Source organism: Camelus dromedarius, chromosome 12 (genome assembly GCF_036321535.1).
Source record: "Camelus dromedarius isolate mCamDro1 chromosome 12, mCamDro1.pat, whole genome shotgun sequence".
NCBI classification, from domain to species: domain Eukaryota; kingdom Metazoa; phylum Chordata; class Mammalia; order Artiodactyla; family Camelidae; genus Camelus; species Camelus dromedarius.
This window is the reverse complement of record NC_087447.1, coordinates 58,817,549-58,833,295: the sequence shown is the minus strand read 5'-3', so window position 1 is coordinate 58,833,295 and position 15,747 is coordinate 58,817,549. Positions and strand designations below refer to the sequence as shown.

The following is a 15,747-nucleotide window of genomic DNA, read 5'->3' as shown; positions in this document are numbered from 1 at the left end:
CAAATGCTGGAGAGGCTGTGGAGAAAGGGGAACCCTCCTACACTGCTGGTGGGAATGCAGTTTGGTGCAGCCACTATGGAAAACAGTGTGGAGATTCCTCAAAAGACTAGGAATAGACTTACCATATGACCCAGGAATCCCACTCCTGGGCTTGTATCCAGAAGGAAATCTACTTCAGGATGACACCTGCACCCCAATGTTCATAGCAGCACTATTTACAATAGCCAAAACATGGAAACAGCCTAAATGTCCATCAACAGGTGACTGGATAAAGAAGAGGTGGTATATTTATACAATGGAATACTACTCAGCCATAAAAACCGACAACATAATGCCATTTGCAGCAATATGGATGCTACTGGAGAATGTCATTCTAAGTGAAGTAAGCCAGAAAGAGAAAGAAAAATACCGTATGAGATCGCTCATATGTGGAATCTAAAAAACAAAAACAAAAACAAACAAACAAACAAAAACAAAGTGTAAATAAAGGACAGAAATAGACTCACAGACAGAGAATACAGACTTGTGGTTACCAGGGGGGTGGAGGGTGGGAAGGGATAGACTGGGATTTCAAAATTGTAGAATAGACTACACTGTATAGCACAGGGAAATATACACAAAATGTTATGATAACTCACAGAGAAAAAAATGTGACAATGAGTGTGTATATGTCCTTGAATAACTGAAAAATTGTGCTGAACACTGGAATTTGACACAACATTGTAAAATGATTATAAATCAATAAAAAAGTTAAAAAAAAATCTCCTTATAATGAAAATCATACTATCAGTCTTCAGTGGTCACCATTAAGCTTGTAACAGTGTACTCTCAATAAAAGGGCCACTTTTAAATATATGTGGAAGTTAACATAGGCTTTAAAGATAAACCTGAAAATATACTTTAGATATAATACTAAGACAAAATATGATTAAGAACAAGACTCACATTGAGCCCTGTGTATATATATTATAGCCACGTTCCAAACTGAGTAAGTAATATTAATAATTTTGGGTAATATAGGAACAGTCTTGAAAACACACACCTGTTACTTCAATTTATTGATAGAACTCTCCATGCAATACTATAATCTAGAACCAAAACATTTTTCAGACCCTACCATCTTCTGCATAGTTAAATATAAATATTATGGGCTCTAATATGAAATACCTTAACTAATGAAGAAAAATTCAAATAATACACTTCTTATTAAGGAACTTTATTCAGATTTATATTCCAGTCTCTCCAGTGAGAAAATTGGGTGTACTGAATTCAATCCTTAAAATAGAATTCTAGCAAACTAAGAGCTCAAACCAGAGTAGTAGGGATAATCTGAGCAAGAGAAGAAGTTACAGATATCAGGGGACTGTGTTGCTAAAAAATGCCAAACTGCTTCACCACTTGTTGAATTTAAGAAATCAACAAATAATCTCTCTTTCTATAAAGTAATTGCTTCTTATTTCTGACTTTCCTCATGCTAAACTTTGGGTTATGTGCCATAAATGTTTAGCCTAATACATATTGACTTAATATCTATCCATATACTCACTATATTACTTCGCTGACAAAGCCTTCCCAGCCCACCACACTAGAATGCGTTCTCACGTAACACGCTCCAGTGACATCCTGTACTTCTTCATAGCACTTACCACAGTTGAGATAACTTTTTTTGAAAACAAAGTAACTTTTGTATGTCTCTTTTAAGTTGATCTTCCCCCTTAACTGTAATGTCCACATATATCTTGTTTCCCCTTATCCCTATGTTTCTGACACATTGCAGGCAATCTGAAACACCTGAAGAATAAAATGAGGGTAGGAAAGAGAGAAACAAGGAAGATTCGGAGTAAATACAGTTACAGTAACACTCTGTGGGCTCCAAATGGAACTATGAACACACTCTGAAATTCAGTGTGGTCCTGATTAATTCAGCGTCCCCTGGGCTTGAGAGTCTCTGAGATACAGGTCTGGAAAAGATGGCCCCATGCCTACTTTTTTCAAGGTTTAAAATAAAAAATGATCAGAACAGGCCTCCTTCCATCACTGTTAAGAGATACAGAATCCTTCAAGGCAACTCTCAAACTGGACTAATCACAATCCAAACTCTAAAGATCTAGTTAGAATCAAGAAACCAAAGCAACCTAACACATGTAATAAGTCAAAAGACTATACAAAATAAAGGATGATAAATTGAAAGCACTGTAAATTCAGCAGTCTTATAAAAGGAACCTGCTCAAACGTGACGATACTTGACCTAGCACTCTCCCTCTTTCCATACTTTCTTTTCCATACTTAAATTCATTTCACTGAATATTTTTCCATGCTGCTAAAAGCAAAATTACTCAAAATCTGCATGTATTCACTTCAATTGATTCTCCTCAAGTATAATTATGAGAGAGAGCGCCTCATATGCAACTGATAATATCAGTTTATAATACTAATTTGATTCACTAATAAATCAGGCTCATTAACAAATGCTTATTAACTATACTCCTAGTTTCCCAAGATGAAACAGATTCATCTCATTCTAAACATGAAGACAAAAATGCACCAAAAAAACCTTAAATCACAACACTCTTTTAGAGGAGATCAGTTAGTAGAAAGAAAGCTAAGACAGTGATAAACCAAAAGACAATTTAAGTTTCACCCAGAAAGAGAAAGAAAAATACCATATGATATCACATATACATAGAATCTAAAAAAAAAAGGACAAACGAACTTATTTACAAAACAGACACAGATTCACAGATACAGAAAAAAACTTATAGTTACCATGGGGGAAAGGGGGTAGGAAGGGATAAATTGGGAGTTCAAGATTTGCAGATACTAACTACTATATATAAAATAGACAAACAACAAGTTTATACTGTATAGCACAGGGAACTAGATTCAGTATCTTGTAGTAACTAACGGTTAAAAAGAATATGAAAACAAATATATGTATGTTCCTACATGACTGAAGTATTGTGCTGTACACCAGAAACTGACACACTGCAAACTAACTATACTTCAGTAAAAATATATTTTAAAAAATTAAACTTAAAAAAAAAGTTTGACTTCAGATCGATAGAGATTAAAACAAATCTTCAACACTATCGTTATGATAAAATATTTTAACACCCTTAATCGTCAAAGCATCAACTAATATTATGCATTACTATGTGCCTAGAGCAGTCCTTGGGGATGTAAATATATTTCATATTCACTACACTATACAAGTAATGCAAGAAATTGTACCAATATATTTTGAAAAGACTTTCCAAAAACCTTTTATTTAGCTCTTTGTTAAGCAGTCACTTTAATTAGCTCCCCTTCCCTAATTATCACCTACCACAGTGCCTGCTAGCTATTCAATAAATATTTAATGAATAAATTATAAATCTATTATCAAAGTCTTATCACATTTTTTATCAAAAAGAGGAAGCCACCTTATATTCATTCACTCCATAGAAATGTTTGTTTTTGACAATCTATTGTCCAATTTAAGACACTCCATAAAAAATAAGAATACTCTGTTCTAAATAACAAAACAGATTCCAAAATATAAAAAAAAAAAATCATATAATTATATCTGGGTGGAGGTGAATAAGCAAGGGGAAAATGATACGAAACGCTATCAAGCAACAGTCAACATCACGCAAGGCCCCGCAGGCCACAGTAAAGCCCGCACATCTCACTGAGATGGAAAACCACTGGAGCGCCCTGCGCAGAAGTGTAACAAGTGCTGATTCACAGTTACCAGGGTCACGAGATGACTGTTTTACCACCACTTTATAGACGAGAACACTAAGGTTCACAGAGGTTAAGAGCCTGGCTTAAGGTCACAAAGCTAATAAGTGGCAGGACTGAGATTCAAGTCCACGCTCCTCCTACCCCTTAACAATACCTTCCCAAACTCCCTGCTCAAGACTTCTTTGCAACACTTTCTTCTCCATCTCTTCATACCTCTCTGACTGCTTCTCTTCTTGTCCCACTCAAAAAACAAGCATTCCTCAAGTTGTTTTTTCTTTCTAAATTCTCTCCCTCTTGCCCTAAGGACCTCTCTTCCTCGTTGACCTACCACAGCTTCAACTTTCACCCCTAGTTCTCTGGTATTTAAACCTAAATTTCTAGCCCCACCTTCACTCTAGAACAGCAGCTCTGCATTTCTCAATGCCTCTTGGTCATTTTCCACCCAGATATGGCACTAGCTGCTAAAACTTAATATGCCCCAGAGTAGTCCAGTATATTTCACTGAAAATATTTTTTCCAAAGCACTACCTTTCCAGTATATTTCACTGAAAATATTTTTTCCAAAGCACTACCTTCCACACATTCCAATAAACAAGGCTTAAAATCTTAACAGCTTTGTTGAATTTTTCCCCTGCTTTACATCTGGGTCACTAAATCTAAGATTTCTATATATCTCTGCCAGATTAAGCTTTATGAAACAACTTCAAACATACTACCACGTGTTGGCAACCTTCAGTGATCGCCTACTACATCAAATAAAGTCCGAATTCCACCTGCCACTCCCCAAAGCATACCATATCCTGTTCTACCTGAATGTCTTTGTTCAAGCCATTCCTCTCCCTTATCTACCACCTATTTCTACCTTTTCAAATCCTGCGTTTCCTTCAAAGTCACTGAAATGCGTCTCTTCCATTAAGTTTCCCCTTACCTCCCAGCCAAATGTGATCTTATACCTTCCATCTCTCAAACCGCTTTAATCTGTACCTTATAATATTTATCTTAATGGAATTTACTACACGATAGTACATGCCTAATCTCCCCTCCTTGACTGTAAACTTACAATATAAGAAGTACGTCCCATTCATTTTTTTATTCTCCACCATACCACATAGCACATAGCACATACCACACAGCACACAGCACCCTGCAAATAGCAGACTCAATAAATAACTGGTAAATGAACAGGGGACAAATATTCCAATACTAACAGTTGAGATATTACTAAACCTAGTCATCAAATCTGTCTCTGCTCCATTTGTGTATATTTTTTCATAAATATTTATCAGCAAATAATCAAAAAAAATGTTTCAATGAGTCAAGAGTTCATGAAAAATAACATTTTCTAAATAGTACCTGAGTAGTACTGGTTATTCAAAATAATGTATATCACAGTGAATCGACTTGAGAGCTGGTTGTAAAGGCAATCCGACGGAAAAATCTGTCACCCCAGTGTGGATTTGGTTCCCTCACTTCTCCAGGTGGACTTCTCTCCCTACCAAAATGAGGTATTCTATTGAAGGGAGAAACTTTCCTAAATAGAGGACCACTCCTTTTGATTTGAAGAGAATTCTCTAACAACCAGGAAAAAGGAAATAATGCTGGCATTGAAAAATACTTATTAAGGATCTGAAGGCTTTTAAAAAATTTTTTAAATCAACCAAATGTCCATTTTAATAAGAATCTACTCACTGAGAAACATGAACAGCAATGGATCATCATTACTTAGATCCTATATTCCAATATTTATTTTTTGTCCCTGATTTATGATAAATAAAGGGGCAAACAACAGTAAAGAAGATTTGACCAGCTTTACTCAGATATATTTGCTACAAAAAAGGGTGAGTTAAGAAAGAATTAAGTATAAAACGTAAGCCTGCAACCTTGAACTAGAAGTAATGTGCTAGAAGGTACTTTGTATTCAACAGAGATCAGCCAAAAATAAAAAGTCACATACAAAAACAAGTTCAACAGATTCAAAATCTCTTGTTAATAAATAGTAAAATTCATCATCTAATTGCTCGTTTAAAAGGAAAAGACCTAATGACTGTTATACCTCTAAAAGGATAATAAGAAATCCTGTAAAAAAAAAAAAATTTACTTATTGAAAAGAAAGAAAAAAATGAGCCCCTCACCTCCACCTCTACGTAGGCCTCAGGCAAAAATGAAAGGGGGATTAGTCCACCTTATTTACAAATTCCATGATCTCCAAATGTCAAGTAACCCAAATATTCTTAGCAGTTTATATTCCTTAATGACTTCATTGTCTCTCTCTCTCTCTCTCTAAGAAAAAACAAAAACAAAAACAAATGGCCTATTACCAAAAACTTCGAAAAACCCATTAAATCAATGCCTTGTAAAAACTCAGTGCACACTATGTGCTCAGAAGCACTCCACATATTATGCTCCACTTAATCCCCACCAGGAGTTAAATTTCACCATTTCTCCAATGGTACAGGTACAAAAATTGAGACTTACAGCAGTTATGTAATTTGTCTGAGGTTATCCAACTAGTAAGTAGTGAACCAGAATTCTAACAAAGGCAATTTGACCCCAGAATCCAGGATAAATCAATACAGAAATCTGAACAGCAACTTGGAAGCAGAGTTAAGCTTTTAATGTTTTGTAGAATTCCCACTTTTTCCACAAAATAAAGCCATGTGAGAGAAAAAAGAAAAAAAAAAACAACAACTCCGTCCATATCACTGAAATGATTTCACAGTCAGTGGTTTCGAAGTGTTTCACAACTAAAGACTGTCCATAAGTTGTTCTTTTATTCCTAAGAAGTCCAACTCTTGCTTAAGTGTTTATTCAGAGTCTAGGAGCAATGAACTGACCCTTTGTAATCTAACAAGTCTGTTAAGATTATACAATTCAAGGGGAGTAAATATTAAGTAAACATCTTTCATAGTCTGAAGAAGGGTGTGAACATCTAAAGGTCAACGAAAAAATTCTTCTTTTCCAAAAGTGCAAATGTTCTACTCTGAAGTCAGCTAACAGTAAGTGCCAGTACCCTAATCTGGAGGTCCTGTGGAAAGACACAAGGAAAAGCGTAAGAAAGAACCTTAGAGCCACCTGAGATAAGTGAACAAGTTTTCCTTCTTAGCAAAGGTACCTAAGAATTTGAACAGATAGAATCCATCTCCCTAAATGGGCAACTGTGTATTCCCAATTTGCCACAAAGTACCTAGGGCACCATGCTTTCATTAATTTTAGTCGGAGATAAGGGTTTAAACAGTTCAACAACTGTTTCACGTGAATGTGTGTAGCGAGGGGTACCACTTCTTATGAATGTGTGGCGATAACTAACACCCAATAAAAGATAGCTTCCTGAAATAATTTTTGGTACAGGCAAAAATTGTTGGCATATAGTACATGTTAGATTCTTTAAAAAAAAATTACATAAAGTGAATTCATGGTGAGGATTGATGTTTTTATAAACTGTGAAAACACAAAGATTCACTGTGAAAAGGAATAGTTCATCTATATTTCAACATGGCTTAAGCATTAGAAGGTGACTACTAAGAACAGCTGGAGATACCAAGATGAAAAAGAAGCTTAGGAGCAGATGTACAGAGGAAGAGAGTAAATCCGAAAGGAACCAAGGGAATCAGCTTAGTATAACACACATGACAATATTTCCAATGTAAAGCTGACATACAAGACCCATTTTATAGGCTCCAGAAAACACTCTCGATTAAAATTTTCCCTCAAACCAGCTTCCCTTCAAAACATCTCCTTGATGGCAACAGCATCCATCAGACTTGAAATCCTGGAAGCAGAAATAAGTCCTCACACTGCCCCAATATTCTTGGTCTGTAAGTCCTGTTCATTCTTCCTGTGAAATGGTTCTATAACTGCCCTTCCATTCTCTCTGGCACTGCCTTAGACCTGCCAAATACTATCTCCTCACTTCTGAATTATTCATGAGTTCATTCATTCATACCTGCACTCATTCAGACACTCACTGAAACACTTACTGAAGTACTGTGCTAATTCTAAATAAAAACCACCATTCTAACTGGAGATAGAGACATAACCCATAATGAATGCACTATTTTAATAATAGCAACAATTTATGAGGGCCCCAAGATGTGATAGCTACTATTCCTACACACTATTATCCCATTTAAATCCTCACAACAGCCCTAAATGATGGGTATAATTATCTTCTGCAAAGCAAGGAGACTAAGGCAAGGTAATTTTCCTATAGTCACACTGCCAGTAAGTTGTAGAGTGGGATTCCATGGGAACTGATTCTTTCCACCACTTAAATGAATCTACTGCATCAATTCTTAAACAAATCTTTCCAATGCAGTCTAACCATTTCGACCAGATTCATCATCTTAAAGCACCATTCTGTACTTGTAACCCCTTTGTTCAAAAAAAATCTCAATGGCTCCTTTAGTCTGGACTTCAGTCTGACTTTAAGCCAAAACAAAACAAACAAATACAAAAACCTAGAACTAAATCCTGTCTGTTTCCCTTACTAACTCTGAATCTTGGAAATTGCTTGATGTCTCTAATCTTCATTTTCTTACCTATGAAATGGGGCTAAGAAGACGGAGTTGTTTAAGGGTTAAATAAGAGAAAACATGTGAAGGTCTAAGCACATGAGTGTTCAATAAATAAGAGTTGTGATCGCTCATATGTCCTATACACAAAACTTCTGTTTTAGCCAATCAATATACATACTGCTTCTCTTAAAAAACTGCTTAGATTTCTGCCTCAATTCACACTATTCTCCCTCCCCTCCATTAAGAGTAAGTAATTCTATAACTATCCACTACATGAATCAATGTACATCCTTATCTTCAAGGCCCAAGTCAAATGCCACTTCTTTCAAGAAGCCCTCCCTAACGACCCTCAACAAATTTCACACCTAACTTAAGTGCCACTGAGGGAACGGGGAAGAAAAAAATGCATAATTATTCAAGATCTATTATGAACTAGAAAATATGATACATCTCCAGTGCACTATTTCACTTAATTCTCACAGAGAAAGACACAGTAACTTGCACAAAGTCAAATAGCTAGTAACTGACAGAGCTGAGATCCTTTTTAAAAGTCCACCAACTTCTTCCCACACCACCTTGTATCTTGGCACCTTTTATACATTTAATCAAAATTGGCCAACACTGACAAAGAGCAAAGGGTTGCTACAAGCTCTAAGAGACCCAGCCACACATACAAATATAACCGAAACAAAACTGTTATGAAATAATGCTTATCCGTACCACCTGCAATGGACTCTGATTTTCCTATTCTCCTGTTTCACTTAAAATAAAAACTGATCAGTTCCCACCAATTTTATTTTACAAACACCCACGAACAGCGACCCAAAGTCTGAAATACCAGCTGTATTTCAAATACAGCTACAAGGCCAAATAAGATGGAGGATTTGTCCTCAAGTAATATTTAATCTACTTGGAAATATAACAGTAAAACACAAACATTTCTTGACCCCCATGCTCCAACCCCACCTGCTGGAATAGAAGAACCCATTTCCGGTTGCTCTCCTGAACTTTCCTACCATGGAACATAACCAATAAATTATCTAGGCAGTAGACATGAAAAATATCAGACACTCTACAAATAGTTATTGAATGAATCAATGAATAAATGAGGCCCAATAAAAGAGGGAGAAATTACATACCATGAACTCTTTCCCCACCTACATCACAATCCTCTAAGGGCAGGCACAATCTCTTTGCACTATTGAACACATCAAGAGCTCAGCCATGTTTATAGATATTCTGTTTTTAAAAATGAGCTACTGACCGGCCACAACTCAGGTGGAATTGCAGATAAACATGGATCTTTGCCAAAGAAAATCAAGGAAGACATTTCCAGCTCTAATAATTAAATTCACTATCTACTTCTACTCTAGATCCTTACTATACAAAGTGTGGCTCTGAGTCCAGAAGCATCAGTATTACCTGGGAGTTTGTTACAAATGCAGAATTTCAGGCCCCACCCAGACCTACTGAAATCAGAACCCTGATTCTAACAGGCGCCATCAGCATATTCCTAACATGCATTAAAGTTTGAAAAACATTAGTGTACATGACACAAATGAAACTGGTTTCTGCAATCTCAGAGAAAGTTATCATTTCTCTGTTATCTCTATAATAAATAATCAGACTTTTCAAGAAGTACTGCAGATATGGCCATAACACACCTTCAGGAATATTAGGGTATAAATCTAAATTATTATTCAATGAGAAGTAGGAAATTGACCATCCATTTTATACTGAATGGAACTGTTAGGAAACATACAAAAATAAATATTGCTGCCTTCTTAGGACACAGGCTCTATTGGGCAAGAAAATGAGAGAATGAACTTCAATAGCCAGTGTGATAAATCATTAATACCAAGGATGAGATTATTGGAAAAAAAGAGATGCTGGTGACAGCATTTAAGAATAAACTTCTTTAACAATTAGCAGTGATACATATACATATTTCCAAAGATTCTCTATTAAAAAGCCCAAACTTAGGTTGCCCTACATATAAGGTTGTGTAATAAAGGAGCTACCTGACATAAAGTCAGATTTCCTACTCATTTTCACTGACTCAAAGACTCACGGAGCAAAAGCTCAACCAGGAAATAAAACACTTCGCGAACTTGCAAAAGTATCTGTAAGACCCTCAAGCCACAATCCTGTCATCCCAAGCTGAGACAAGATTTGAGTCCACAGAGACTTGATAACAAATATGCCCTTAAAAAAAATTGTTTTTTGAGAGTTGGGCGCCAAAATAGAGGGAATTAGATGAGGAATGATTGCAGGCCATTTCTTATTGCCTCGCTGACCTACAAACATCTCTCCACCACAGGGCAGGAGAGAGGAAAAATAACGCAGGTCCCTGAACTCACAATTTTAGGTGTCCCAAATTTAAAGTTGAGACCCCATCCTCTCCCCAACTACAGGCATTCAGATGACAACTCAACCTCTGATTCCCCTCCCCCTTCTCCCGTCCCCCGTAGGATTTAGGATATCCGCCCCTCACGACCGCTCCACAACCCACCCACCCCAGTCAAAAACTCCCTGACCCCTCCCAATGAGAAGTTAACACAGGGCGAGTGCCCCAGGCCCCTCCGGAGCACTGCTGCACACCCTGGCCCAGCCTCCACACTAAACTCATCCTAGGGGAAGGGCTGATGGGTCTCACCAAGTACAGAGGGGCATAGATCTTCAGGGACTCCTCCAGGGCGCCCCTGGTGATATGCACGAAGGCGACCCTGCAGGAAGGGTGCCAAGTGTGGCCGATCTCGTAGCAGTTATGAGGGATGGACTTGCTGAGAGCCGCCATGACGAGGAGCCGCGCGCTGGGGCCGGGAGGGAGGGAGTCGAAGCTCGGGAGGGAGGGAGGAAGGACAGCTAGCGCCCAACCGCCGCGGGCTCGCCGGGCGGGCCCGGGGGAGGTGCGGAATACAGGCGAAAGGTCACGCCAGCAGGGTTACCCTGGGCCAAAGTCCTCGGATGTTGAGCGCTCGGCGTATTGCGGCTCGAGGGGGCGGGGCGCGCGCCGGGGAGGCGGGGAGAGGCGGAGCGTGCGCGCTCCCTCCAGCGCGCCTTGGCAGGGTGCGCGCGCCCGCCCCTCGGAGCCCCGCTGGGCGTGGGGAGAGCAGAAAGGGAGGAAGCCGAAAGGGGGAGAGCAGAAAGGGAGGAAGCCGAAAGGGAGGGAGCCGGGCGCGCCTGCCTCCCGCCTCCGCACTCCCCACGCCCCGCGCGGGCGCGCGCGTGCTGTGAAGGATGCGCGGAGAGGTGACTTGGGTCACGTCGTACTCCAGTCTCTGTCCTCTCAAAGCCCAGCCAAGTAGAACTGAGGGCAGTGGAAGAAAAGGATTAAATGTCTTTGTTGGGAGCTGGTGGAGGAAGATGGTTGCCAGAGGAGAGCCTGGACAACTGTCTTCCTCAGAATTGCCAGCTTTCCTGCCCTAGAGTGCCAGGTAATAAACAGCTAAGGCTGCCTGCTGGTTGGGACCACACTGCTCTCCATTGCTGGGCTTTCTAAGCTCTTCAGTGTTTGAGAAGGCTTGAAAAATTTGTTAGCCATGTTCTTGCACTTCCTGTGTGGGGAAAAGGCAGGAGGTCATCCTTTCAAAACTCTGGGCTACTGAACAGCCCTGTCTACAGTATCCTCACAGTTGCTGATCAGCCAAATAAATAACCTAGCAAGGACTCAAGTGCCGGAGGCACAGAAAGCCGAATTGACAGCAAGTGCTTGTAGCAAAGTAAAGGATTTTTGCAGGGCATCAAGCAAGGGTGTGCGAGCCAAGCTTCAGATCCACTCCCACCTGGTCTTGAGTTAGAGGTTTCTTAAAAAGGAAAAACAAAGCGGCTGGGATTAATCATCATCTTGAGACATTTCTTAATCGTAGTTTCGTGAGTCAGGATGTTTCTGGTTTACGATTCTCAGGCCAGGTGGTCCATGGATCAGGGGTCTGTGAGCTCATCTTGCCCTGGAGAAACAACCTGAGTTTGTACGTCAGTGATGGCATCTATATTAGCAATCAGTACCTTAACCATGTTATTGACAACAGCAGTTTTCCTCATCTGACTCTGGTTGATTAGTTCAGTCAGCACAGGATTGAGGTCAGCGGGGGATAAGAAAGGGAATTAAGTTTTAGATAGATTAATCATAAACTCAGTAAGGGAACTCAGTTTTAGGGGGACTCGGCTTCAAATAGTATATGTGTAGAGGCAGCAGTGGTCTTAGAACTCACACCTGGCTAGAAAAACTAGGCCAACAATGACAAGGAACTTGAGTGGTTTATGAGTCTTACAACCCCTCTAAAATGTCAGTTTCCTCACCTATAATAACCTTCCAGGTTCCTTGGAATTCTAAATTTAGTTTCTCAAAGCAGGCGCTTATTACTTTTAGAGGAATCCGATTCTAATCTAGTCTTCATTCATTCATTCTACAGATATCTACTGAGCACATGCTATTTTCCAGGCACTATTCTAAGCTCTGTAGATTCAGATGTGAACAAGAGAGAGAAGTTTCAACCACCCCTCCTTCTCCCCCTCCTAGTGCCACAGAGCTGGAGCCAGAGCTCAGGAGTTATAGTAAATGATGACATCACCAAAGTATTTCATGATAGGAAAATAAGGAAATCTTCTACACAAGAGGAGATCAGAAAAAGAAATAAAACTGTTATCTTCTGTTTAAGGGGAGAGAAAAAGACTGTGTAGAGGAAGCAAAGCAGATCTTTGGGAATGACACTGGTGATACTGCAGAGGATCCCTATACATCTGTTGTGCTACCTCCGAATGATTGCTAATCTGCTCTGTATGATGCCACATGAGAAACAGAAGAGTCCAAGAAAGAATTTATATTCTGGGCTTCTGAGAGTGCACCTTTAAAAAGCAAGATTATTTATGTCAGCTTTAAAGATGTCATTAAAAAGAAATTTGGAGATATTAAACATGAGTGGCATGTAAATGGCATGGATGACATAATGAAGCATTCATCACTTGCAGAGAACTTGGGAGACAATGCAGTAGTCTCACTTGAAGGAAAACCCTTATAAAATGACAGTCAAATGCCATCTGTGTGGTAAGGAACTTCCACTTCTGCAGCTCAGTCAACTGGAATAGTGCTGGGGGTTGTTTTGGGTTTTTCCCCTTCACTAGTTGGCCCTTTCAAAACAATTAATGAAGGAAATACCATTCATGTAAGCAGCCTATCGGCGATTGCCACTAGACTGTTTAATACTATTACTTTTATGTAGAACCCAAGGAATGCTTTCCCAGAATACTGTAGACGAAACAACTAGTTACGTGCCTCCCTTGCAACAAGCACTACAATGTACGTGATTGTCAATGTGAATAGCTTAGAATACTGCAAAAGTTAAGCTAATTGAATGCCTTGAAAGTATTACCCACTGGTCAAATGGAAAACTTCATTCAGTCTCATTATAGTTGCAGTTTGCAGTTCTGTGAGGCACGAGCATTCATACACTTCGCCCACCTTGGCAAGCCTATTTTTTTGACATGGCAGCATGGATATAACACTAAGCACTGAAGGCACTTTTTTTGTAATGAATTTAACCCCACCCCCACCCATAAAAAGAATGATGAGTAAGTTGTGGCAACTGTGTCAACTTATCCTAGTAGCGCAGTGTTTATTTGTGTTACCTGCATATCTTCTTAAAAGAAATAGCTGTTATGAATGCTCTTGTTTTCCATTGAGTATACACTACTAAGTCGTGTTTGTACTTTTATGTTTACCATGTGAGTCTTTCAACACTGAAGATAGGTTGACTTATCAGTCATGATGGCAATTTCCATATAACTAAACCTTAAATGGAACAATATTTTTGAGATCAAACTCCCCACCCTCACAAGAAGGCCGTTGTCACAATAAAAATTGTAACATATTACCAAAAAGGGAGAGAGGGAGAGAGGTGTCTATTTTCATACAACCAGCATTCTAGAGGGGGAAGAGGAAAAAAATAGGCAAGAAATAAACAAGATAATATAAAATAGGTGTATAAATATGAGACAGTATAAACTAAAGATAATAAAAGAGCATTGCTCAGATTGAAAGCCCAAAATAATAGTGGTAAAAAATGAAGTTTGTCTCTCTCTCGGATAAACATAAGCAGTCTTAGGCTAAAATGGTGGCTCCGCACCTATCAGGGATCCCAGACACCTTCTGACAGTTTGCTCTGCCAACTGTTACCTGTGATTTCCCTCCTAACTTACGAGATGGCTGCTTCACCTTGAGCCATATCATCCACATGCTAGCCAGGGAGACCAGCAAAAGAGGAACACAGGAAATACTTCCTCTCTTCAAGAAAACTCCCCAGAAGATCTATGCAAACCACTTCTTACAATCCACTGCCCAAAACTTAGTCATATGGCCATACTTAGTTGCAAGAGAGGCTGGGAAATGGAATCTTTTTTTTTTTTTTAATTGGTTGTACAAATGCCCAGCTAACGCTTGGAGTTTTATTACTGAGCAAAATGAAAAGAACAGATACCACCGACTACCAGAAGTGTCTACCATAGATCTACCCCTCTGGTTGCCCAAACATCTGGGAACATCTGGGTACATCCTTTTGCCCACAGATAAACACACCCTTTCATTCTCAAGGGAGACAACCTAAATTCCCATGCGGTAACCCTATCCTATTCAACATCCAGGATCCTCCGCAGGATCAAATACAACTCTCATGTTCAAGTTATCCCCCACCTTAACATACCCCAAAACAATGGTAGTATAGGAACAAGACAATCACAATTTTTTAAAAATTACAATTCAAAATATGCGAGGGTCAGAAACACAGCATAAACTTGTCCACAGGTTATTATAGGAATAGTGATGTAGGCTTATCCTGCTTCATTTCAATAATCCACCCCTGAAAATCTGATGATCCTCAAGAAAACGCTGAATGGGAGCCTATTTTTAAATGGGGAAAAAAATAAAATGTGTTACACATAAACCCCCAAATTCTTAACATGTACTTAAAGTAAAATGCCAAATATGAGTAACAGACTATCATGTTAGGATGTACAATATCTAAAGAATAGCGTTATAATCACCAAACAATTGATACAATTGCTAATTATCAGTTGCTTTTTGAGTGTAACAGCGCATGTAGTTTGCATGCATAATGATAAACATTATGTTTACCATATGGTACAGCAAATGCATACCAATAACTAAGGAAATTTTTAAATTACAATTAAAAGCAGGCAATTTCTTGTAATTAACTGTTCAATGGAGACTTGAAGCTTAAAGATATTTGAGAAGGGAAGAACACACTTACTGTCACAGGTGCCAAAGAAGACAGTGCTAGTGAGTTGGATTTGAAGGCAAGTTCTCAGATTCAAAGGAATGGAAAGAGTTTTCTCTATGTTTGGTGATGCTACTGTAGAGATTCCAGAACAAGGAGGCATTGATAAGTTCCCAGGGAAGATGGTCTGTCCTTTAGGATGAAAAAAAAAAAAAAATTGCAAAAAGGAGCAGTTTGTAGTAAGTCAGTAGTTTACATTTGTAAATTCCTTTTTT

At 38.9% G+C, this 15,747-nt stretch overlaps 1 protein-coding gene and 1 pseudogene across 14 annotated transcripts in view; one reads left to right on the top strand and one right to left on the bottom strand.

The window, feature by feature from the left end:
• TMEM135 (transmembrane protein 135) overlaps nt 1–15,747 on the bottom strand; it is a 271,979-nt gene that overhangs the window by 205,331 nt on the left and 50,901 nt on the right. For 7 of the 14 annotated variants that reach the window (XM_031460505.2, XM_064492791.1, XM_010990594.3 and 4 more), the window contains exon 1: nt 10,897–11,241. In XM_031460505.2, the coding sequence (XP_031316365.1) occupies nt 10,897–11,037 (141 nt within the window). In that variant the 5' untranslated portion in view covers nt 11,038–11,241. Of the gene's footprint in view, nt 1–5,858; nt 6,150–10,896; nt 11,242–15,505; nt 15,665–15,747 lie in introns of those variants that run through there. The other 7 variants (XM_031460511.2, XM_031460510.2, XM_031460513.2 and 4 more) reach the window with 3 other exon arrangements.
• Nucleotides 11,036–13,261, top strand: LOC105098341 (cofilin-2-like; annotated as a pseudogene).